At 41.5% G+C, this 24,848-nt stretch overlaps 1 protein-coding gene across 2 annotated transcripts; it reads left to right on the top strand.

The window, feature by feature from the left end:
• Positions 1–25: 25 nt before the first annotated feature.
• On the top strand, positions 26–24,503 carry CDR2 (cerebellar degeneration related protein 2). Of its 2 annotated transcripts, none has more exons than XM_020904422.2 (5): positions 26–397; positions 10,771–10,883; positions 20,953–21,101; positions 21,359–21,523; positions 22,577–24,503. In XM_020904422.2, exons 1-5 carry the CDS (start codon positions 319–321, stop codon positions 23,439–23,441), a joined length of 1,371 nt encoding a protein of 456 aa, XP_020760081.2. In that variant the 5' UTR covers positions 26–318; the 3' UTR covers positions 23,442–24,503. The 2 variants fall into 2 exon arrangements, with proteins under 2 accessions (XP_020760081.2, XP_020760082.2); XM_020904423.2 differs by lacking the exon at positions 26–397 and adding an exon at positions 5,026–5,099.
• Positions 24,504–24,848: the final 345 nt, after the last annotated feature.

Here is a 24,848-nt window from a genome sequence, read left to right as displayed (position 1 = left end):
CCACGTTGGGCCCGGCTGCGGCGTGAGCAGCCGGCTCAGAGAGCCGACTCGGGCGCTCGCGTCCGTGCGCCGGCCGTTGGGGCGGTTGGGCGGCGCGAGGGAAGCCGGTCCGCGGCGTGCGCTGCGGGCCGCCCCGTGGCGGCGCCGGCGGCGGCAGCGGGCGGCTGTGGTCAGGCGTCGCGGTGGAGCCTGGGCGGCGGCGCGTCCCGCCCGAGGGCGGCTCTGGCTGAGGGCGGAGGGGCCGGCGGAGAGCCTGGGGCAGCGGCTGAGGCGGGCCGGCGGCGGCGGGGGCCAGTGCCCCCGGAAGAGCCGTCCAAGATGCTGGCAGAAAACCTGGTGGAGGAGTTTGAGATGAAAGAGGACGAGCCGTGGTACGACCACCAGGACCTCCAGCAAGGTGAGGGTGCCACCTTTCGCCAGGCGGGGCCTGGCCAGGGCAGGGTGGCTGCCGGCTCGAGGCTTCACCTCCTGGCCGCGAAAGTGTTAAAAAGTTGATTTTGCTTGGGGCCCACCGACGCCAGGATCTGGGAAGATCTGGCGCTCACCTGGCGTTGGGACTGTCGCGTCTGCTGGTCCCGCGCGGGAGGACTCCGCTGCGCGGGCCCGGGCTCCTGCGCGGTCATCAGCATCCCCCATCGTCCCCGCCACTACTGCGTGTCCGGAGCTGACCGGGCGCCAAGCACCGTTTGGAGCTCTCTCCGGAGATTAACTGATTTAATCCCCACGGCGTTCCTCGGAGCGGAGAAGGGTGGCCCCTTACCGGGCTGCCCGCGTCGGGGAGGAACCACCGCCGGTGCTCCCAGCCGGCGAGTGTGAGCTGCTGCAGGTGGTGGGCCGGGGGTAGCAGTGCCTTGTGGCTGGAATCGCGCACACATTTGATCCGCACAGTAACTCCGTTGAGAGAGTAAACTCATATTGTTCCACTTTTCCAAATGGGTAACGCGGATGCTACAGCGGCCAAGTGACTTCCCACCAATGTGGGACCAAGTCTTTTTTTTGGGGTTTTTTTTTTTTTTTTACTGATTTTTATTGGAGTATAGTTGATTTACAATACTGTGTTAGTTTCTGCCGTAGGGCAAAGTATTTTTGAACCCGCACACTCAGAATGAGTCGTCCTAGTCACTGCTCAAACCCCTATCTCTTCTTCGCCACCTGGTTTACAGCTTTTTCAGTTGGTCTTAGACGGGATGAGAAGGGGAGCTACTTAGGCGTTATTTACCAGATGCCAAGTGAATGTCCTTCGCTTTGCCCCCTAGCTTTTTAACAGGCATTCATTCCTATCTTGGCCTGTCGTGGATTTCCTGTCTCCTGAGAAATTTTTTTCAGACATCTTCTCTTTCAGCAATTCTGTGTAAATCAACTTTTTCAGCTCTCAACTGGCATAAAAAATTAACATCTCATTTAGTTGAATATTAAATGACCATGATGTTTGTTCATGCTAACCATTGAACTTAGGGGGCAAAAGAATGTAGGCTTAAAAGACTCAGAAAAGAAACATAAGGAACTCTTTAGGGGGAAGGTGATTTCTTAAATCAATATGTTGTGGCCTGTGGCTTAAATCAGACTTTATATAGTCTTTATATAAGTCAAAGTTTATGTAAGTAATTATGCTTACATAGTCTCTAACCTATTCAGTGGCTGCAGCGCAGTATTTGCCGTCATATTCACAACATCCACAAGGCAGATTTGTCTTACGTTTTAACCTATTTTCAGAATGCCCCAGAAGGATTGATGGCCTAGTTTGATACTTTCTCCAGAATTTATGAGGCAACTATTTTGCTATTGCAACCTTTCTCTATAAAGAAATGAAGCAGTTTGCTCTATAATCAAAACTAAATATTTTTCTTTACTGTATTTAGAAAGTGTAGCTCTGTACAGGTTTTTTTTTTTTTTTTTTTTTTTAAATCTAGCACACTACTTAGCACATAATAGAAACTCAATTTTAACATTTGTTGACCTGAACTAAGGCACTCACACAGGATTATTGTTTTCACGACTCCCTTCTACCAGGCATGTTAGTCTACACTGCACTTTCCCCCTGTGGGAGGTTGTTAGGAACAACCACTTGTAATATTTCAACTTACTGAGGAGCAAATGCAACCTGTTGAGGTTAGACGTGGGACTCTGTAACCTCTGATTGAAATCAAGTCATCAGGTGTGCAAATTTAATGAAATCTTGAAGTGCACAGGTCCAAACTTCCTAGTGCCAGTTTCCATTTGGAATTTGGTCTGTTCTTTTCAGAGGACTTTTACATCTTTTATCACAGTGGACTTTGACATAATCCTGTGTGTCATAACCAAGTGTGTGGGGTAGGAGTACATGTGAAATCCCAACGGTCACAACTGTGAATTTGGCCTGTGGAAGAATGAAGGCTACAGTGTGAATAGAAGGGTCTCTTTGTCCCACTTTCATTACCTTATATGTTAACTCCTAAACTTCTAATGGATCTTTTGTGAATTTTTCAAAAATTGTGTTTATTCTGTGCGAGGAAATTGTGTTCATTGAGGCCCTAGGACTGCAGCGCCTGTCCACAGGACAGACAGGATCCTACATATTTACTAGGAACCTGTTGACTAGAGATGCTGCCTCCTGGTGTGCCCACTACAGTGCTTGGCAGTGGGTAGGCCCTCACTAGATAATTTTGCTGCTGAGTAAGGTTTGGAAGCAAGTCTGTCCTCTTAGGCTGATAAGCAGATCTGGTGGGATTTTATCAAGTGCAGACACATGTCTGTTCATTTTTTAACATCCTCACTATTAATTTTACTGAGAGCCTTATTTGTACAGAGTTGCTGAAACAGTTTTCTAAGATCCTGTTCTCAGTCATAGAACTACAGTTTTTTTTTTTTTTCTTCAGCAATAGAAGCATTACTTAAGTAGGTTGAATCTCTTTACCAAAGTTTGCTTGGGGCATTCTTTGTAAAAATTAAAATTGTTGAAAGTTTCTAACCTCAGAAGGCTGTGGCCTACCATTCATACCTTTTTAGAAACATGTGAAACTGCAGGCAGAAGAAGAAAACCCGTTGCTTTTATAAAACACTTTGAAGAGAACGTCTTTTGTCAGAGGGCTGAGTTGACAAAGTAAGAATACTGACTGTAATCTCTGTGAGTAAGATCCTTTCTGGGACAGCAGGAGCCTTCTCTGTAGGTAATGATGGTGCTTGCTTTGAAATGTGCCCCTGAGAACGTGTGGAAAGACTTCAGAGACTGGGTTTTCATTTAGACCAGCTGCTGTTGTAATTGTCGTTTGGCGAGCTGTGCGAACTTAGAATAAGGATTTGGGTTTCTACTATGTGGTTCAGCAAATGAAATTTTAGTTTAAATTAAGATTTCTGCTTTTTAAGATGAGTACATTTTCCATCTGAGCAACGAATTTGCTGAATCACTGTTCAAAGGGTCATTAAAAGTGACACCATCATTTTTCTTGATGTTTATATTCAGGTCTTTTGCTTTCCCAATTATAGTAACATCGGCAACAGGAGTTACACAGAAGCATCACCAGATGACACGTTTGGTTTTGTAATAGGAAAAACTTTCAGCTTTAATGTTATTGAATGAATACTAGAGACTACAGCTAACATGGGAATATGTCATCCTCTTTTCAGAAAAAAACTGAAGAAAAATGTAATAGCAGTGGAATTTAAAGATTTCAGAATTCTGGAAGGAAGATCTTTTAAAAAAATCACCTGACTACTAGAGTTAATTTTACCTAGGGCATAGGGCTGAGTAGACTATCTGTTTAAAGCTAATAGTTTATATTGTTAAAATAGATTATTATCACTTGCAAAGACTGATTAGTGGAAGAATACTAAACATGAAGGTACTGAAAGTTGCAGTTCTCAAGCCTGCAATAAATCTGTGGTATTTTTAGTGGTTGCCTACGCCAGTTCAATAGGATTTAGAAAAGACAAGCTCTTAATTAAAATGATTGTGTAAAGTGAGATGAAGAGGTGTATAAGGCTTCAAAACTATACTGTTTCCTTTTCTTTTGTGTGTTAAGTAAGAATAAAGGACATTGAATATTCTCCCATTCCCTCCACAAATTATTTAGAAAACCTTCTTGGGCTTACTGCCAGCTTTTGGCTCCTTTTGGTAATGGAAGCCAGATGCTACACAACAGGAAATAAACTTTTTTTTTTTTAAAGACCAAAAAGACTTTTGTCTTTAAACTAACAGATGAAGTAATATCCTATTATACAGTGTGACTTCACAGATACTTTCTTGTAGCTGAGACTTCTTTTGCCAGAATTCTATCCTACACATCCTATGAAATATTTAGGAGACTAAGACTTCAGGTTACTGAGCCAGGCTGGGGTTTTGTTTAACTCAAAATAAGGATTGCGATAAGGACAAGTCTCAAATTCTTCTCTGTTTGATATTTACTGCAAGAGTGCTATACTTGGCATCTCTTCTGTGGCAACAGGAAAGGTGCTCCTGGCTGATATTTAGTAACATAGGTAGTTTCCTAACTGAAGGAAATAGCTGTAGGTGGTCTCAAATTAGTCTTGCTTCTGGAAGAGGTTTTGGCTTAGGTTTTGATTGCTGGGTAAGAATATCTTTGGTGAGTCTCTGGTCTTTTCTAGTGAGGAATTACTCACTTCTTTATAGCAGGCCAGGAGAGACTTAAGTAATGTCTAGGTAATGTTTGCTTTGTCCTTAATAATTCAGCGTGGTGGTTCCTTTGTGGGGCTGTGTATACACATTACACACCCTATGAGTGTAAAATAATTATTTCTGGAAATCTCAGCTGTACGTAGTTCCTTTTTAATCTAGTGAAAACAAGATAGCAACTTGCCTGGGGTTGTATATGCTTTCCCTGGCGGCGCAGGCAGTAAAAGCCGAAGAGCTCAACTCGAGTTTCTCATTGTCACCTAGGAGAACAAGTAAAAAGACGGAAGTACTCTGTACCTTAAACAAAGAAGTATGTGGACATCTCTGTGTGTGGATATGGATAATAGAGAATTCTGTTGAGGGTGAAAGTTAGAATCTGTTGACAGTGGTTTCTCTTGCTTATTATGACTCACCACATGGAATTGGTCAGATCACTTCTTAGCATCTTTGTGCTTCTCATTTGAAAATCTGGGTTAACTACCTTGAAAAGGTATAAAAAATTAATGTCAAATGTTTGCAGTGCTGAACAGTTTGTAAAGGGTTTTGATGTCTTCTGAATACAAGATGTTATTTCATAGACTTGGTATATGAAATCTTAAGTACATGAATAGACATTGTTAATATTTAAATCACAAGAGAATGTATTTTAACACCGATCTACCAACAGTATACTGTTTTATTTTAAATGGGTGTAAAATGTTTTAAAGTGAGCTGGAATGGTGTTTCGTGGGTTTTTTGGCTTGTGAAGGAAAACTAACCAACCACAATGTTAATGATGCCCTCAAATGGCCAGGTAACAAAAGTTGCTTTTCAGTTACCATTTATTCTAGGTTAAGTTCTAATATTGGTTTAATGAATTAAATGTTAAACCTAGTTTGTCAACCTCTAAAAATTGTTTTAAAATCATATGTGGTGAGGTTCCCTCTTTTGATAATAAGTGTGATAAGTATATTTTTCAACACTGAGTGAAATGACTTTCCAACATACTTAGAATAAAATCTAAACTTTCCACCATGGCTGATGATACTTTCTGTCACCTGAACCGTAACTGCTCCTCCAGCTCCCACACCACTCTCCCCAGTGAGCTGCTGTCACACTAGCTTCATGTTGGGCTGCTGTTGTTCAGCCACTTGGTCGTGTCCAACTCTTTGCAACCCCATGGACTGCAGCGTGCCAGGCCTCCCTGTCCATCACCAACTCCCAAAGCTGGCTCAAACTCATGTCTATTGTGTCGGTGATGCCATCCAACCATCTCATCCTCTGCCATCCCCTTCTCCTCCCACCTTCAATCTTTCCCAACATCAGGGTCTTTTCAAATGAGTCAGTTCTTCGCATCAGGTGGCCCAAGTATTAGAGTTTCAGCTTCAGCACCAGTCCTTCTATTGAATATTCAGGACTAGTTTCCTTTAGAATGAACTGGTTGGATCTCCTTGCAGTCCAAGGGACTCTCAAGAGTCTTCTCCAACACCATAGTTCAAAACCATCAATTCTTTGGTGCTCAGCTTTCTTTATAGCCCAACTCTCACATGCATACATGACTACTGGAAAAACCATAGCTTTGACTAGATGGACCTTTGTTGACAAAGTAATGTCTCTGCTTTTTAATATGCTGTCTGGGTTTGTCATAACTTTTCTTCCAAGGAACAGCATCTTTTAATTTCATGGCTGCGGTCACCATCTGCAGTGATTTTGGAACCTAAATATAGTCTCTCACTGTCTCCCCATCTATTTGCCATGAAGTGATGGGACCAGATGCCATGATCTTAGTTTTCTGAATGTTGAGTTTTAAGCCAACTTTTTCACTCTCCTCTTTCACTTTCATCAAGAGGCTCTTTAGTTCTTCTTCGCTTTCTGTCATAAGGGTGGTGTCTGCATATCTGAGGTTATTGATATTTCTCCCAGCAGTCTTGATTCCAGCTTGTGCTTCATCCAGTACAGCATTTCTCATGATGTACTCTGCATATAAGCTAAATAAGCAGGGTGACAATATACAGCCTTGACATACTCCTTTCCTGATTTGGAACCAGTCCACTGTTGCTTCTTGATCTGCATACAGATTTCTGAAGAGGCAGGTCAGGTGGTGTGGTATTCCCATCTCTTGAAGAATTTTTCACAGTTTGTTGTGATTTACACAGTCAGAGGCTTTGGCATAGTCAGTAAAGCAAAAGTAGTTGTTTTTCTGGAACTCTCTAGCTTTTTCGATGATCCAGCGTATGTTGCCAATATGATCCTGGTTCCTCTGCCTTTTCTAAATCCAGCTTGAACATCTGTAATTTCATGGTTCACGTACTGTTGAAGCCTGGCTTGGAGAATTTTGAGCATTACTTTGCTAGTGTGTGAGATGAGTACAATTGTGCGGTAGTTTGAATAGTCTTTGGCATTGCTTTTCTTTTGGATTGGAATGAAAACTGACCTTTTCCAGTCCTGTGGCCACTGCTGAGTTTTCCAAATTTGCTGGCATATTGAGTGTAGCACTTTCACAGCATCATCTTTTAGGATTTGAAATAGCTCAAATGGAACTCCATCACCTCCACTAGCTTTGTTCATAGTGATGTGTCCTAAGACCCACTTGACTTTACACTCCAAGATGTCTGACTCTAGGTGAGTGATCACACCATTGTGGTTATCTGGATCATGAAGGTCTTTTTTGTATAGTCCTCTGTGTATTCTGGCCACCTCTTCTTGATATCTTCTGTTTCTGTGCTTCTATTAGGTCCATACCATTTCGGTCCTTTATTGAACCCATCTTTGCATGAAATGTTCCCTTGGTATCTAATTTTCTTGAAGAGATTTCTAGTCTTTCCCATTCTATTGTTTTCCTCTATTTCTTTGCATTGATCACTGAGGAAGGCTTTCTTATCTCTCCTTGCTATTCTTTGGAACTCTGCATTCAAATGGGAATATCTTTCCTTTTCTCCTTTGCTTTTCGCTTTGCTTCTTTTCCCAGCTATTTGTAAGGCCTCCTCAGACAACCACTTTGCCTTTTTGCGTTTCTTTTTCTTGGGGATGGTCTTGATCACTGCCTCCTGTACAATGTCACGAACCTCTGTCCATAGTTCTTCAGGCACTCTATCAGATCTAATCCCTTGAAACTACTTGTCATTTCCACTATATAATCATAAGGGATTTGATTTAGGTAATACCTGAATGGTCTAGTGGTTTTCCCTACTTTCTTCAATTTAAGTCTGAATTTGGCAATAAGGAGTTCATGACCTGAGTCACAGTCAGCTCCTGGTCTTGTTTTTACTGACTGTATAGAGCTTCTCCATCTTTGGCTGCAAAGAATATAATCAATCTGATTTCAGTATAGACTATCTGGTGATGGCCATGAGTGGAGGCTTCTCTTGTGTTGTTGGAAGAGGGTGTTTGCTGTGACCAGTGTGTTCTCTTGACACAACTCTGTTAGCCTTTGAGCTGCTTTGTTTTGTATTCCAAGGCCAAATTTGCCTGTTACTCCAGGTATCTCTTGATTTCCTACTTTTGCATTGTATACTTCCATTGTATAACTCTAAGTGATTTAAGTCGTACCTGCATGGCCTAGTGGTTTTGCCTACTTCAGTTTAAGTCTGAATTTGGCAATAATTGTTCATGATCTGAGCCACTGTCAGCTCTTGGTGTTGTTTTTGCTGACTGCATAGAGCTTCTCCATCTTTGGCTGCAAAGAATATAATTAGTCTGATTTCAGTATTGACCATCTAGTGATGTCCATGAGTAAAAGTCATCTCTTGTGTTGTTTTAAGACTGTTTGCTATGACCAGTGTGTTCTCTTGACACAACTCTGTTAGCCGTTCCCCCTGTTTCATTTTGTACTCCATGACCAAACTTGCCTGTTACTCCAGGTATCTCTTGACTTCCTACTTTTGCGTTCCAGTCCCCTGTGATGAAAAGGGCATCTTTTTTTGGTATTCGTTCTAGAAGATCTTGTAGGTCTTCACAGAACCATTCAACTTTAGCTTCTTTGGCATTAGTGGTTGGGGCATAGACTTGGATTACTGTGATGTTGAATGGCTTGCCTTGGAAATGAACAGAGATCATTTTGTCGTTTTTGAGATTGCACCCAAGTACTGCATTTCAGACATGAAACTATGAGCCGTTTTGGTCCGTACAATGTGCCAATTTCTTTCCCGTCTTAGGGCCTCTTCCTGGCGTTTATATGGTAAGATCCTCCTCCCTCAAGCTTTAGCTAAAATGTCTTCTAAGAGAGACTTCCATCATGACCTCCCTTTCTAAAATAGAAAATACTTTGTGCCTGATCATAAAACCTGGGTTTTTTTTTTTCTCCTCTCTCACGTAGCACATCCAGTTGATTAACAAATCCATTTAGCTCTACTTTCAAAACACATCCAGTATTTGACACCTCTACTCATCTCCATCTCCGCCACTCTAATCTAAGCTACCACGATCGCTCACCCAGGTGACTGCAGTATCCCGGTCACCCTGCCACCACCTTAGTCCCTTTCGGCCAGCTTACCCAACAGCCGGAGTGGAGCTGGTCAAAAGCCTTCCCATGGTTCCATTTCCCTCAGTGAAAACCAGCATCTTGATCTCCTTCGTTTGGCTTTAACAAGCTGGCCATCCTTGGAACCCCTCTTTGTCTCCTGCTGCCCCAGCCACAAACTACACACAGACGCACGTAGTGCATCTATGTGAGTCACTTACTCAGTCCTTCACATCTGGAGTCAAATGTCACCCTTGTTGCCTGTTCTTAAATTTTAACCTCCCACATCCATACCCTTCCCTCCCTCTTCCTTCCCCCTTTTTTTTAAAAAGCATTTTTTGCTGTCTAGTGTATGTTTCTTCATGCTGTTTCTCCCATGAGAGTATAAGCTCCATGAGGGCAGGGAGTTTGTTAGCTGAGTTCATTTGTATATCCCCAGAATGATGTCTGGCATTATTGAATATATGCATATGTGTATGAATGAATAGTGTTTATCACAGTTTTCAAGTTTATTTACTTATTCCGCTGTCTGACTTCCCCTGTAAATCTGGGAGTGTCAGGAAAGCAGGAACTTAATCCGTTTATTCAGCATTCTAGCCAGATCTTAGGATGGTGTCTAGCAACAGGCAGCAGTATAGTTTGTGCGATAACTCCGCCATAGCTCATACTTTGGTTGCGCTGTGGCAGTCAGCAACGAAGTCATTCACTTGTAAATCAGTGAACACTAATAATAACTTTGCCTGCGTACTGCTGCTCAGTTCATCAAGTATTTCCTTGTGTATTATTTCATTTGATTTTCACAATCATATTGACAGGACAGTCATCTCTCTACACAAGAATACTAGATGTAGGGATGCTTAAAGTCACTCTATGTAAAGTGTTCACTTGGTAAATGGCAGTCAGATTTTCCTACTCAGTTCAGTGCATTTTCCACTGTTATCAAAGGACCTCTCCAACTTATAATGCAGAAAAGTGTTTCAGCTACCTATGTTAGAACTATTGTCCTTCTTTGTGTCTGTGAATTTTTGTTTCTGGGATTGTGTGTAACAAAGTAATGCTGTCATACATGCATATATGCCTAAGAAGAGAGAGTGTTGGAAAGTGAGGTTTAAAATGGAAATATGGTTCTTATTCCTAAATGAAAGTATGGGCTATGACTGAGTTACCACACAAACTGTTCGCTGCTTTGCTTAGCTGGTTTGCTTATCTTGCAGAAGGAATGAAAAGAAATAGAAAAAATGAGAGAGACCTGCGGTAGTATTCTTATCACCGATGTCATTTTCCTTTTTTTGACTTAATGTTTAGTACACTGAGGAGGCCAGGGTCTGTAACACACTTGCTTTGACAGTTGCATTCATAGCAGCCAAATTCATGGGAATTTAGGTTTGCCTGTACTTTGGCAACTAATTATGATCTTGATGTCACAGTGCTGAATGATCATTCCTAAACAAACGAATACACCTCCATAAAGTACATCACTATTCTTGACATCTTGTCAGTAAGGGTACATCTAGAGTACAGAACCTGGTGAAGGCCCCACTGTCACTGAACTTTAAGTAGAATCCGGCTTCCTTCTGTGCCATTCCATCTTCCATTGGGATCTGACTTAAACTTTATACATTGGGTTGGGTTTTGGTTCATTCTTATTTTAGGCCCTGGCTTATGTAAAATGTTGAACTGAGATCATTTGCACTACCCTAATAAGATTTGCTTGTTGTGCTAGATCTCCAGCTTGCTGCTGAGCTTGGGAAGACATTACTGGATCGAAACACAGAGTTAGAGGACTCTCTTCAGCAGATGTACACAACCAACCAGGAGCAGCTACAGGAGATCGAGGTAAGTTACTCAGCAGGAGAGTTACTTTCGAGGTATTGGCTGTCTCTGATCTTATACCAATTGTATTCTACTAAAGTACCACTTGCAATTAAAAGTAATGTTTAATTTATAATGTAGACTTTTTTGGTATAAAGAACCATGGAAAGTGTATAGAGGTTGGTTTTTACTGTCTTTAAGCTTTCTCAGCACATAAATCTGCTGTGATGAAAGACATTTCTCTCTACCCCCTTGGTGAAGTATACTTAGAAATAAATGGTCCAGTATTTACCAATATGTGAAGCAAAGTAAAGCTGTGAATACTACATTTAGGTTTTTTTTTTCTTTTAAAAATGAATTATGTAATATTTAAGATATGCAAAGAGGTACAAGAGAAAAATACAGTGGGCACCCTTGTACCCACCAACCAGACTAAGAAAGAAAACTGTTGAGACTCCCTCTGTATACCCTGCCTGGCTGCATCCCCTCCCCTTAACCAAACACCATCCTAAATTTGATGAAAATTTTTAAAATTGGTAGTACCTGATTTCATAATACGAAAGATGCTAGCTTAAGGCTTTAAAATGAAAGTGCTATCTTGTAAATGGTCCCATTAATGTAGCCCAACTATGTGTAGGCCAGGTGACTGTAAAGATGATAGTTATGGATATTAACCAAACAATTGTCCATCAGAACATTTCATGGCCCAAACTATGCTCCCCCCTTAAAAAAATCTTGCACTTAAATTGTAACTCCTTCCCCTCAAATTGATACAGTAGAACCAGGACTCTTATTATAAGTCTATGTGCAGGAAAAGGTAGAAGACCTTAGAACACAGAAACCATTCATCATGGTCAGAACTTACTAGGCTCTGATTATATATTGAACCAGGTGCTAGAAATGCAAAGTAGAATGACATAGTCTTTGACTTCAATCGAAATTACAGATTTCAGTTTTTGAATATGAATAAACCTGTCATTAAAACTAAGACAAATTTATCATGTCAGTATTCTTACTTTTATTTAGTGATCATAGTTAAGATGCATACAGTAGATTCCCCTCCCCCTTCTCAGGATTTATGAATTTAGCCAATGATGTGACAAAATATGCTTTTATAATTCTAGAAAGGTGTACCTTGTAATGATATTGAAGTTATCAGCTATCATTTTAAGTATTTTCTATATCAGAAGAGCATAGAACTTTCCATACCAAAGTTGAATTTATTACCCATAGAATTGTGCAAAAACCTAAAAATGCAGGAAAACCAGGCATTTTTAAACTGTGATATCCAAGTGTCATACATGGTCAAGAAGCTCATTCCTGTTTTGTTTCATGGGCTTTGTTTTTCAATTGATTGGAAGATTTCATAGAGTGGTCCCAGGGCATATACCTGAAGATTATCATATACTGTGGGGTACATTTATTTGAATTTGGGTAGAAACATAGTCTTAACACCTTGTACTGGTGTTTTCCCTGAAAGCACCTACAAATCACCATAACTGAATACTGTAGTGAATACTTATTTTAGCACATCTGCCAAAAACAGATTTAAAAAGTCAAAATATTTATATAATTAGGGAATGATGCCTATTTGTTACTATAAGGATTACAAACACAATTGCTTTATGATCTAAGTTACCTGTCTTTCTACTTTTGTTTTCTGTGATATTGAAGATGATTAAACAATTAAAAGAGATCACTGACATTCTGAAAAAAATCCAAAGATCTTTGAGATTCTCCAAATCTATAAATAACACTCCACTATCTAATGTCTTCTATAAGATATTTTTTTTCTTTAAAAAATGTTTGTATTCAAGCTTTCACACAGATGTGTTACCGTGGCCTCACGGTAACAGCAGTCACCTCTCCCCAACCCCTGATTCTTGTAAGATATTGAAAAGGATAATAGAAATGAAGTATCCAGATCAGACCTTAATGATTAAATAAATATACAGTCAACTATATGTATTAATATAAAGTTAATTGAATAAGTTTAGCCTGGGGTACTTCCAGAAACATTTCCATAGATCCCTTGTTTCTATAATGGAGCATATGGGTCCAGTGGTTCATAGACCAAGTGTTGTAGTGTTCAGCATTTTACTCTTTATCCAAAGCTATTTTTTGAGTAAGAACAAAGATTTCTTCTCTTTAGAAATCTTAGATTTCTTCTCTGCCATCATGGTTGACTTTTTTCTTTCTTTCTCTTTATAAATCGCTTCCTGAACGTCAGTAAGGAGTGGGATGAAATGGAGATGAAATGGCAATTCTGTGTAAACCCACTTACCAGCCGGGGGCCTCCTACAGACTAGACTTACTGCCTGCTCGATTTATACCTGTGCCCAGGCAGACTTGCAGATCACAACAGACTTCCAAGATCTCTACCCAATAGTCTATACCAAGGATGGCCTGAACACGCTTGTAAAAGTAACCAGGCAGCTGAAGAACCTAATTCTCTACTAAATGATGACCCATGCAAATATACATATATGTAGTGTCTCTTATCATTGTACCCTTGGAGAGCCCCCTAAACTTTAGAAGGACTCTTCCTTTAATTCAAACCTGATGTCTTTTTTTCTCTTTTAAGTAAACTTTAAAAAAATATACGTACAGAAAAAAGCACAAATGCTAAGTCTGTAGTTCAGATAATTTTCATAAACATATACCCTTGCAGCCAGCACCCAGACGAGAAATGAGAAAGTGGGCTTCCTTGGTGGCTCAGCAGTAAAGAGTCTGCCTGCCAGTGCAGGAGACACGGGTTCGATCCCTGGTCTGGGATGATCCCACCTACTGTGGAACAACCAAGCCCTGTGCCACAGCTGTTGAGCCTGCACTCTAGAGGCCAGATGCCGCAGCTACTGAGGCCCGCTCACCTAGAGCTTCTCGCGCTCTGCTGCAAGAGAAGCCAGCCCAGTGAGAAGGCCATGCATTGCTGCTCTCTGCAACTAGAGAAAAGCCTGTGCAGCAGCGAAGACCCAGTGCAGCCAAAAATTTAAAAAATAATAGATAAAATTATATTAAAAAGAAATGAGCACGTTATCAGCTCTTGCAGTCACCACCCCCACTAAGCAGCACTCTGATACCCTTAGACTAGTTTAGCCTGTGTTTGAACTTTACATAAATGGAGTCACTTGTACAAGTTTTAAACTAACTTTTTAGAATGTTCATTGGAAATTGAAAAGTAATACATGATCATTTTTTAAATTTAGAAAATACATTGAAAACCAAAAAGGAACCTCTCTACCAACCCAGAGAAATTTTAAATCAGCCAGAAAATAGTCCTGGAACAAACTACTCAAGAGTAGATGAAGAAGGATGAGGAACTGGTGAAAATACTAGGATAAAATCCCTAAAAATGTGACTCATTATGGAAATAGACAACTGGGAAACTGTCAAAGGATATTTTCTCAGTAGAACTACAAGTATGCTTTCAAAAACTGTTCGTGGGTTTCAAACAGTCTTCATAAAAATTGATCAGTATTTTGTTAGGCATTGTGTTTTTTTTTTTTTTTAAAGATTAAATAAGCTTTGAAAGTAATGATTGGCTCCAGAGATGCCTATATAGCCTGTGTGGCTTCTACTCAGCATCTAATTTTTCAAGATTCCAGAGCAAGTTTTTTTTTCTTGGCTGAAGAGAGGAGAGAAGCTTTGGAGAATAATGAGATCTGACACTATCAAACACGATTGGATTCTCTTAAAGTTTCTGACAGTTGTGTGAGCAGCCTACAGCCTTGAGTTTTTGTTGCTTCTCTTCTTGGAAACCTGCCTTATCCTCACAGGAGTCAAAGGAGTCTGGCCTTAGGGGCCCTTATTTCAAGAGCTCGTGTCTTCCTTGAAAATTTTAAAGCATTTTGTGCTTCCCCTACTACATTTATCAATATTCTACTGTATATTATACTTATTTCTTGATTTGTTTTATTCTCCTTCTTTCCCCACCCCACCTTACCTCCCCATTTTCCACTGCAACTTTGAAGGCTGTTGCTGTGTTTATTCATGGTCTTTCAAACATAGTAAATAATCAATGAGTACTTGTTCAAATCAGTATCTTAACAGAGGACAGATAAGCAGTTTACAAAACACTTCCAATAGTTCCTAAATGTTTCCAACTCTGGAGATTTTGAAAGGAAGTGGAAGGAGCTCTGACCTCAGTGTTAGAAGATTCAGACTTAAACCCTCAATTCCATAGCTAATAGCTAGACTTTTAGTTCAGTTCAGTCACTCAGTCATGTCCGACTCTTTGCGATCCCATGGACTGCAGTGCGCCAGGCCTCCCTGTCCATCACCAACTCCCGAAGCTGGCTCAAACTCATGTCCATCATGTTGGTGATGCCATCCAACCATCTCATCCTCTGCCATCCCCTTCTCCTCCCACCTTCAATCTTTCCCAGCATCAGGGTCTTTTCAAATGATTCAGTTCTTCGCATCAGGTGGCCAAAGTATTGGAGTTTCATCTTCAGCATCAGTCCTTCTATTGAATATTCAGGACTAGTTTCCTTTAGGATGGACTGGTTGGATCTCCTTGTAGTCCAAGGGACTCTCAAGACTCTTCTCCAACACCACAGTTCAAAAGCATCAATTCTTTGGCACTCAGCTTTCTTTATAGTCCAACTTTCACATGTGTACATGACTACTGGAAAATCCATAGCTTTGACTAGACGGACCTTTGTTGACAAAGTAATGTCTCTGCTTTTTAGTAAGCTGTCTGGGTTGGTCATAACTTTTCTTCCAAGGAGTAAGCGTCTTTTAATTTCATGACTGCAGTCACCATCTGCAGTGATTTTGGAGGCTAAAAAAATAAAGTCTGTCACTTTGTTTCCCCATCTATTTGCCATGAAGTGATGGGACCAGATGCCATGATCTTAGTTTTCTGAATGTTGAGTTTTAAGCCAACTTTTTCACTCTCCTCTTTCACTTTCATCAAGAGGGTCTTTAGTTCTTCACTTTCTGCCATAAGGGTGGTGTCATCTGCATATCTGAGGTTATTGATATTTCTCCCGGCAATCTGGATTCCAGCTTGTGCTTCATCCAGTCCACCGTTTCTCATGATGTACTATGCAGATAAGTTAAATAAGCAGGGTGACAATATACAGCCTTGACGTACTCCTTTCTCAGTTTGGAACCAGTCTGTTCTGGTTCCAGTCAGACTCCTTTGTTAGTCAGACTCCTTTGTTGTTCCATGTCCAGTTCTAACTGTTGCTTCCTGACCTGCATATGGATTTCTCAAGAGGCAGGTCAGGTGGTCTGGTATTCCCATCTCTTGATGAATTTTCCACAGTTTGTTGTGATCCACACAGTCAAAGACTTTGGCATAGTCAATAAAGCAGAAGTAGATGTTTTTCTGGAACTCTCTTGCTTTTTCGATGATCCAGTGGATGTTGGCAATTTGATATTCTAAACCCAGCTTGAACATCTGGAAGTTCACAGTTCATGTACTATTGAAGCCTGGCTTGGAGAATTTTGAGCATTACTTTGCTAGCATGTGAAATGAGTGCAATTGTGCAGTAGTTTGAGCATTCTTTGGCTAGATTTTAGGCAATGAATTACCTCTCAGATCCTGTTTGCTCTGCTGTGTAATGGTGATAAGAATGCTTGCAGGACATTGGCACAGGGCTGTTCTGAGGCAATGAGACGATATATACACTTATATATATGTATATTTTGGACAGTATGAATTGTTGCACTGTTGGTCCGTGTTTCAAGAATTTTAGTAATGAAAGAATCTTAATTCTGAAAAAAAAAATAAATCCTTTTCAATTACTGGAAAGTAGATCTAAATTAGAACCAGCAAAGCTCTTAATAATGAGATTATAAGTGGTTTTCATTTTCATATTTCATACTTTTTAACTTTTTTCTAAATTTCCTCCAAGGGAAATGTAATATTTTAATCAGGGGAGAGAGGTTTTTCAAAGGTAGTGGGGAACATTTCTTCATTGTTGTAGAAGGTCATTTTGATACTAAATTCAGAGGAGTTGGGCTGTAATCTTTAATATAAGGATAATCCCAATGCTATATAAAAGCCAAATTTCCATTCCATTCCTTATGAGTGTTTGGCTGTGTCTGTCTTTTCCAGCATTCCAGGTCAGGGTTCTACAGTTGCAAATAGCTGTTAATGTAATCCTTCTGGCCTTTTTCAAAGATTTGCCTCAATTGTAAAGGCCCCCTACTTATAGCTTTTTCATATAGCCTGAACCTTACACTCCTAAAAGGCGTATTCTCCTTGAGGTGACATTCTGTACATATTCTAAGACATTTAGGAGACAACCTATGGAACTTCAACTTTGATACTCTTGCCTATAAGGTAACATTTTTGCCTATGATTTTGCTACCCCCATATTCCCCTTCTGCCACTGTTTTGCTTAAATATCCCCTCATCACTCTCCCCTGTTTAATATGGCAAATACTTGGGTACTCAAGCTCTTTTTTGGCACTTGAATTTTAGGATCTCTGCAGTCCAGGCAGATTCATTTGAGGCTGTGATCAAAGATTCTGAATTGAAAAAACCAGAACTTAGGAAGCATAGCCATGCCTTTAAATGAAGGGTAGAAAATAAGCTAACCCATTTCCTTATAGAATTGGAAAATTTTGATTAAAAACTAATTTGAAGTTTTAGAGGCCAACCTTAAAGCAATGTCTGACTACATGGATTCTGATTCTCTGGTCTCATATCACTGCTTGCTGAGAGGGCTCAACATTTTTCTTAGAAGTTGCTGACGAGTTTAGTCAGACTCCTTTGTTAGGTAACCTATCACAGAGTCTTGGAGAAGTGAAGGACTTTTCTGATTAGCTTTGATTTAATAATAATAAGATTAAACTCCTACTGCATGAAAACAAGCTCTCTGCCATTCTTCAGATTGTCCTTAAAGCCAAGTCATCTAAGACCAAAATATCACAAGTTCTTCCTAAACGTTTCATTGTGTTTTCCCACCCCCCACAGGTTTTTATATATCAAATAAGGGGGACCTACTGTAGTTTTCTAAACAGTGTCTTTGTACTTATTTACATACTGACTTGTTTCCTTTATACTGGCCACAAATCTAATTTGAACATTGTATCTTTAAAAATGTTCAATATCTTGGGGCCCATGTATGAGAGACTGGTTAAAAAAAAGTCTGTTTCAGATTGCTGGGGCATAGCTGTGCCATGGGGAATAAGTCCAGTAAGTCTGCTCTTTGCGTCAGGTGGCCAAATGATGCTTCAGCTTTAGCATCAGTCCTTCCAATGAATAGTCAGGATTGATTTTCTTTGGGATTGACTGGTTTGGTGTCCTTGCCGTCCAAGGGATTCTCAAGAGTCTTTTCCAGCACGATTTGAAAGCATCAGTTCTTTGGCACTTAGCTTTCTTTATGGTCCAACTCTTACATCTGTACAGGACTACTGGAAAAAACCATAGATTGACTATACAGATCTTTGTTGGCAAAGTGATGTCTCTGCTTTTTAATATGCTATCTAGGTTTGTCATAGTTTCCTTCCTCAGTCATGTCCAACTCTTTGAGACCTCATGGACTGTAACCTGCCAGGCTCCTCTTTCTTTGGAATTTTCCTGGCAAGAGTACTGGAGTGGGTTGCTCTTGCCTTCTGCAGGGTATCTTCCCAACCCAGGGATCAAACCCAAGTCCTGCATTGCAGGCAAATCTTTTGTTGCTGAGCCACAGGGGAAGCTCTACTTGAGACCTTATACTTGACATAAAGTAGCCTGCAGAATGTCTGCAGCTATTAAACACATTTCTGTATTCTAAATCTTTTTTCCACTCCAGTGTGCTGAAGAGATTGAACACATTCCCATCAGTGACAGGAACCCACCAGGACATTGCCAGCCAGAGGGAAGGATTAAGGGCACACCTCTAGGAGACGGGATTGAGGGAGTGAAGTAAACAGGCTTTCACAGGGTCTATGCCTTGTGCTCATTCCCTCTCATTTAATACTTTCAGTCCTACAAAGTGAAAGTCCCTCAGCTGTGTCTGACTCTTTGAGACTCCATGGACTATATAGTCCATGGAATTCTCTAGGCCAGAATACTGGAGTGGGTAGCTTTTCCTTTCTCCAGGGGATCTTCCCAACCCAAGGATCAAACCCAGGTCTCCCACATTGTAAGTGGATTCTTTACCAGCTAAGCCACAAGGGAACTCCAAGAATACTGGAATTGGGTAGCCTATCCCTTCTCCAGGGGATCTTCCCTATCCAGGAGTCAACCGGGGTCTCCTGCATTGCAGGCAGATTCTTTACCAACTGAGCTATGAGGGAAGCCCCTTCAGTCCTATAAGGTAGGTACTGACTGATCCACAATTCATTTTTAATTCTGAACCCAAAAAGCTCTATAAAAAAACAAGATTTTTTTTTTCAAGTGCAGCAAATTCATTTGACAGCAAACCTTCACCTGAACTCGTATGGGGCTTTCTGTAATCTTTACTCATACTCTTTGATGAGAATATTAAATCTTAATTACAAGGGTGTTGCCCAGCCCTCACCGAGGATGGTATAAAGTATGTGTGGTCTTCCTAAAATTCAAAGAATTTTCCAAAGCATTCTCAGCCAAGAGTTTCAGGGGTATGAAAAGGTATGAGAATGAAGTGTTTTCTCAACACGTTGCTACTGAACTGTGTAACTAGATTTGAAAAAGACCTCATACACTTTTTTCAACTCTGCCACACTGCCATTTAAAGAGCCTGTTGAAAGTAATGTAGCCTGTTCTTTGGAAGAAGTCAGTTAGCTTTGCAAACACTTAACAGATGTGTCTGAGGATCCTCCAGAAAGTATTTTTAAAGTTGTGTCTTTGGTCTGTTACCATTTGGTCATTGGTAATGCTTCAGACTTACCTTTTTCTCTTTCTGGTTGTGCCCCCGAGAAATATTAAGACTGTTTCATTTGGAATATATACAGTGTTTCATAGTCTTCAAGTGGAGTCCAGTGGCAGTGGGGTTGGGGGAGATGCCGGGGGGTAGGGAATCATGGTAACGTGACAGTGAGGCATTAAAATTGTGATTATTCCCCTTTATCCTAGGCCAGTTGGAAAGCACCCTTAGCAAAATAAATAATCTGGCAGATTTCTCACAAACAAGGAGGGTTATGGTGACAACATTCTCACAGAATTAAAAATATCTTTGAATAATATTAAGTTTTAAAGTATCTTTTTCTGGTTAAATCAATATTTTTTCCCCTATTCTTTGTCCAGAATATCTCACCTAGAAGAAAGAAATCAAATATCTTTAAAGCAAAAATCATCTAGAATCCTCCCTTTTAGGCTTTCCTTATTTCTGTAGAAGATATTTTTGCTTAAACTTGGACCGTGTGTTCCAAGCTTTTTCTCTTGGGGGATTATCATGTCTTGCTTAGATTTTCTGTCAGATATTAATTTCATGCGTGTCTTGTGCTTTGTAAGAGTAGACCAGCCTAAAATGTATTGGTGAGCCTTAGGGGAACTAAACATATGAAGGATGGCCTGTACTCATTTCCTTTTAAGAAAAGTAGTTTAATTGAGATTTGAAGTTCTTCATTTCGTAAAATAAACTTGTGGTATTGTGGTAGAATGAAAAATATATATTACCTTTGTCGCCAAGTCCTAAATCCCTTGGAATTTCCTGAATGATAGAATGAGACTGGTCGCCAGAGGAGCAGACACATGATTAGAGGGTTAGGACTTTCAGCCCAGTCCCCAGCCTCGGCAGAGGGGACAGGGGCTGGAATCAAGTTCGTTCACCAGTGGCCCATGATTAAATTAATCATGCCTGTGCCATGAAGCTTCAGTAAAACTCCGAAAGGAGACTAAGGGGTTTCCAGGGAGGGTGGTGTGCATCTGAGAAGAATAAAGCTGTAAGTGTAAGTAAGTCCCTTTCCAAAGCTCTGTTTTAGCAGATTATTGAACCTGAGGGGAGGTCATGGGAATTCCCAAATTTATAGCTCTTTGGTCGAAAGGACAGGTAGTCCCTAGGACTTACCTCTGGTATCTGAATGGGGGGGCAGTTTTGTGGAACTGAGCCCTTATCACTCCAGGTTGTGTCAGAATTGAAGTGAATTGCAGGATACATTCTATACTATGCCTGGAATACTGCAGGTATCTTATGTGTTTAATGTGTGACCTGGTCACAATTATCTCTTCCAGTATCTGACCAAGCAGGTGGAGCTTCTGCGGCAGATGAATGAACAGCATGCAAAGGTTTATGAGCAATTAGATGTCACAGCGAGGGAACTGGAAGAAACAAATCAAAAGCTGGTTGCTGACAGCAAGGCCTCACAGCAAAAGATTCTGAGGTAACTTTTTTAGAATCCATTGAAGAAGCCCTAGGGGAAGTTATTTAGTATAAACTAGAATAGAACATGGCTGTAGCGGGTTCAGGTCAGTATGGGGTAAGCTTTAATTTAATTCTCTATGGAGAATAGAGATTAAATAGAAGTCTTTTCCAATTACAAAAGCCCAGTTTGAGTGGTTGGCAACTAAGCTCTCCTCACCGCGTATGCCTTTAATTTAATATGACAAGCTGCAATTGGCTTCTGTCTGTTCCTCACAGTCTGACTGAAACAATTGAATGCCTGCAAATGAACATTGATCACCTCCAGGGCCAAGTGGAGGAGCTGAAATCATCTAGCCAAAGGAGAAGGAGCCAGGGGAGGCATGACCAGGAGAAATCGGCCCCCAGCTTCTCGTCTTTGAAAGAGCTGTATGACCTCCGCCAGTAAGAGCCACCTTCCATTTGCAAGCAGGAGAACATCTCGTGTCACTGGCACGTTCTGGATCCCAGTAGATTAAACGTACCCTTTGAGGAAATGCCACTTGGCTATTAGACCACCAGTGGTTTGAACAAACCACTTAAACATACAAGTGATAGTTTTTGTTGTTGTTGTTTAGTCCAATTGAAATTTCAGTAAAACAAAATCCAGGCAAACAGAAGGGTTTTGGGTTTTTTTGCCTGCAGGAAAGCCTTTTACAATTTAGACTTTGGAGATTGAATCTTCATTTAAGAACTATTTCTTGAACACCTGTGGTAAGGCAGATGCTATGCCAGATGTAAGGAGTGGTAAGCAAAACAGACACAGTTCCTGCCCTCATGGAGCTTTCAGTCTCAGGAAGAGGCAGGTAGCAAATAAGTACAGTTACAAGTTGCCCAGGACTCTGACCAGGAGACAGACCAGCTCATGCATTTGGTGGGCCTCAACTTGACTGTTCACCAGATAGCGGTCAGGCCTAATCAGAATCTCTAGGTGTGAGTAAAAGGCTGTTAAGGTGATTCTGATATATGTTCTTGGTTTAAAATCACTGCAGCAGTGGTTCTCAATCTTAGCTGCATATTGTGAATCATAGGAAGAGCTTTAAACAAAATGAACCCTGTAGTCCAGGTGGCAGACCAGCTAGGTCAGAATCTATGGGTGTGGGACCCAGGCACCAGTATGTTTTAGGGCTGCCCAGGTGATTCTAATCTGCTGCCAAGACTGAGCACCGCTGACTGTTCTGATCTCCTTGAACAGTCCCAGTCATACCACTGGTCTTTGGGAATGGATGTTCTGTAGCATTTTTAATATTTTTTAAAAAATTAATTACAAAAGTTGTGTTTTCTTCCATGTGCTAATTTGTCAGCCTCACACATTCATTTCAGCCACTGCTCTAGGGTGGAATAGGCAAAAATCAGTCATATCACAGCTCCTCAAAAATAGGTAGTTGGAAAAAAATCATCAGCCTCCCTCTTTGCGTTCTGAGCCGATCTGTGTAAGTCTTTCAATATTTCCCCCAGGCACTTCGTGTACGATCATGTGTTTGCTGAGAAGATCACTTCCTTACCGAGTCAGCAAAGCCCCGATGAGGAAGAAAATGAGCATTTGAAGAAAACAGTGGCAATGCTGCAGGCCCAGCTGAGCCTGGAGCGGCAGAAGCGGGTGACCATGGAGCAGGAGTTCGGGCTGGTGCTGAAGGAGAACAGTGAGCTGGAGCAGCAGCTGGGGGCCACGGACGCCTACCGCGCCCGCGCGCTGGAGCTGGAGGCCGAGGTGGCCGAGATGCGGCAGATGTTGCAGGCGGAGCATCCCTTTGTGAACGGGGTGGAGAAGCTGGTGCCCGACTCTCTGTTCGTCCCTTTCAAAGAGCCCGGCCAGAGCCTGCTGGACGAGATGCTCCTGACCGTGCCCGAAGCGCTCAGGAAGCCCCTCAAGCGCAGCAGCAGCGAGACGGTGCTGAGCAGCCTGGCGGGCAGCGACCTGGTGAGGGGCCACGAGGAGACCTGCATCCGCAGGGCCCAGGCGGTGAAGCAGAGGGGCATCTCCCTGCTGCACGAGGTGGACACTCAGTACAGCGCCCTGAAGGCCAAGTACGAGGAGCTGCTGAAGAAGCGCCAGCAGGAGGAGGACGGCCTGTCCCACAAGGCTGTGCAGACCTCCCGGGCTCCGGCCAAGGACCTGGGTGCCCTGAACGCCCAGCCCAAGCCCGGCACCCTCAGCTGGGGCCCGGCCTCTGTCACCCCAGAGCCCGTCAGCTCCCCCACCACCTCGACGCCGCCAGAATACAAAGCGCTTTTTAAGGAGATCTTTAGTTGCATCAAGAAAACTAAACAGGAAATAGATGAACAGAGAACCAAGTACCGATCTCTCTCCTCTCATTCCTAAGTGAAGCGCCAGCTCCACGACTCGCTGGCCTGCTTCCTGTTACCTCTCTCTCTCACTCACACAAGTGTGTGTCGACCCCAAAGCCTGATGTTGCTCCTGACGCTGGCCTCGTTGCTTTGCTTATTTATTAGCAAATGCATAGAGTGAGGAAGGAAGGTGGCTCCTGGTGGCAGTTGTATAATCCAGTTCGTTTAAGCACCTCAGGAAATCCCATGACGGACTGGCCTCTGGCTAGCGTGATGAATAGGTTGCAGTTCCTTGAAAAGCCCCAGAACCAGTGGAGGGAGGATCTGTGCCCCTGGAGAAGTAGGCCTGGAGTAACTGTAGTGTGTAGTATATATAATATAGTGTATATTATATGGGGAAATGGCAGAGTTGAAACAAAGCTAATGCAGCTCCTGCTGCCTTCTTGCTTAACTTCTCAAAACTATGTAGAAGTCAGACAGCTGCCACATGAAAGGGTCTTTCACAAACACTGTTGGATACCGTAAATTCTGAAGAATGTTCGGGAGAAAGCAGGGGTCTCATCCAAAGCAAATGGCATTAACAAATACTCCAAGCCTTTGAGTTCGTTACATCTGCTACCAGTGGAACTGTGACTGACAGGTAATCCTAATACATCCAGTCCAGCTGAATACCAAATTGAAATGGCAATCTCTGGTTAGCCCAGTTAGCTTGTTAGCAGAGCCCTGGAGGGCCTTCTCCCCACATTCAAATGTTTGTACTCAAAAGCTGTAGTGGCTAGGATAGGCAAATCATTCTTTTCTTAAATTCACACTAAAGGGGCAAGATGAAACCGCACCCCCACTGTGTTGTCTGAGCTGGCTAGCCCACTGGCCTCAAGCTGCTCCTACTCACTTCCTACCATTCCTGTACATGTTTGTGACTTGCTGCAGAAATTCCTATCTGCCACTTTATTAAACAGTGTTGATGTCTTGACTGTGGAAATACACTTGTCCTCTCACTTGCATACTTTTAATTTAAAACTATTTAAGAAAACTGAGGTTCCATTTATTGTATATATTTTTCTAAAAACCAAATAAAATTACCTATGAAAATGAACAGATGGATCAATTGCTTGTTATTTCAGTCTTAAGCCATTTCACTGTTATTACCAACTGTTTACTTTTCTTCTTTCAACAGAATCTCTCTGGGAAGAATTGATAGTGATTTTTTTTTCCATTTCCATTTTTCCCAATCTTTGGGATTGTGTAATAGCACAAATTCTGCTCATATTGATGTTCATTAAAGTTACTGTATGATTTAAAAGTTTTATATGCTCTATACAATTTTCACTGTTTTAGAAATGTCAGACTCGGTTCTAAATAAATAGCACTTGGCTAGTTGAGTCTTAAAACATTTGATAATTCAGTTATAGGAAAGACACTTTAGAGTGTTCAAAATTTT

The sequence above is a fragment of the Odocoileus virginianus genome, chromosome 33, assembly GCF_023699985.2.
Source record: "Odocoileus virginianus isolate 20LAN1187 ecotype Illinois chromosome 33, Ovbor_1.2, whole genome shotgun sequence".
NCBI classification, from domain to species: Eukaryota; Metazoa; Chordata; class Mammalia; order Artiodactyla; family Cervidae; genus Odocoileus; species Odocoileus virginianus.
Note: the sequence above shows the minus strand (reverse complement) of the source record. Positions and strands in the feature narration are given on the sequence as shown.

What these genes read in the sequence shown, in the direction of transcription:
- CDR2 (XM_020904422.2), top strand. Translation starts at nt 319, where the DNA reads ATGCTGGCAGAAAACCTGGTGGAGGAGTTTGAGATGAAAGAGGACGAG. An exon ending in AGCAGCTACAGGAGATCGAG is followed by an intron (nt 10,884 to 20,952) that starts GTAAGTTACTCA and finishes TATCTCTTCCAG; the next exon opens with TATCTGACCAAGCAGGTGGA. An exon ending in GAGCTGTATGACCTCCGCCA is followed by an intron (nt 21,524 to 22,576) that starts GTAAGAGCCACC and finishes TATTTCCCCCAG; the next exon opens with GCACTTCGTGTACGATCATG.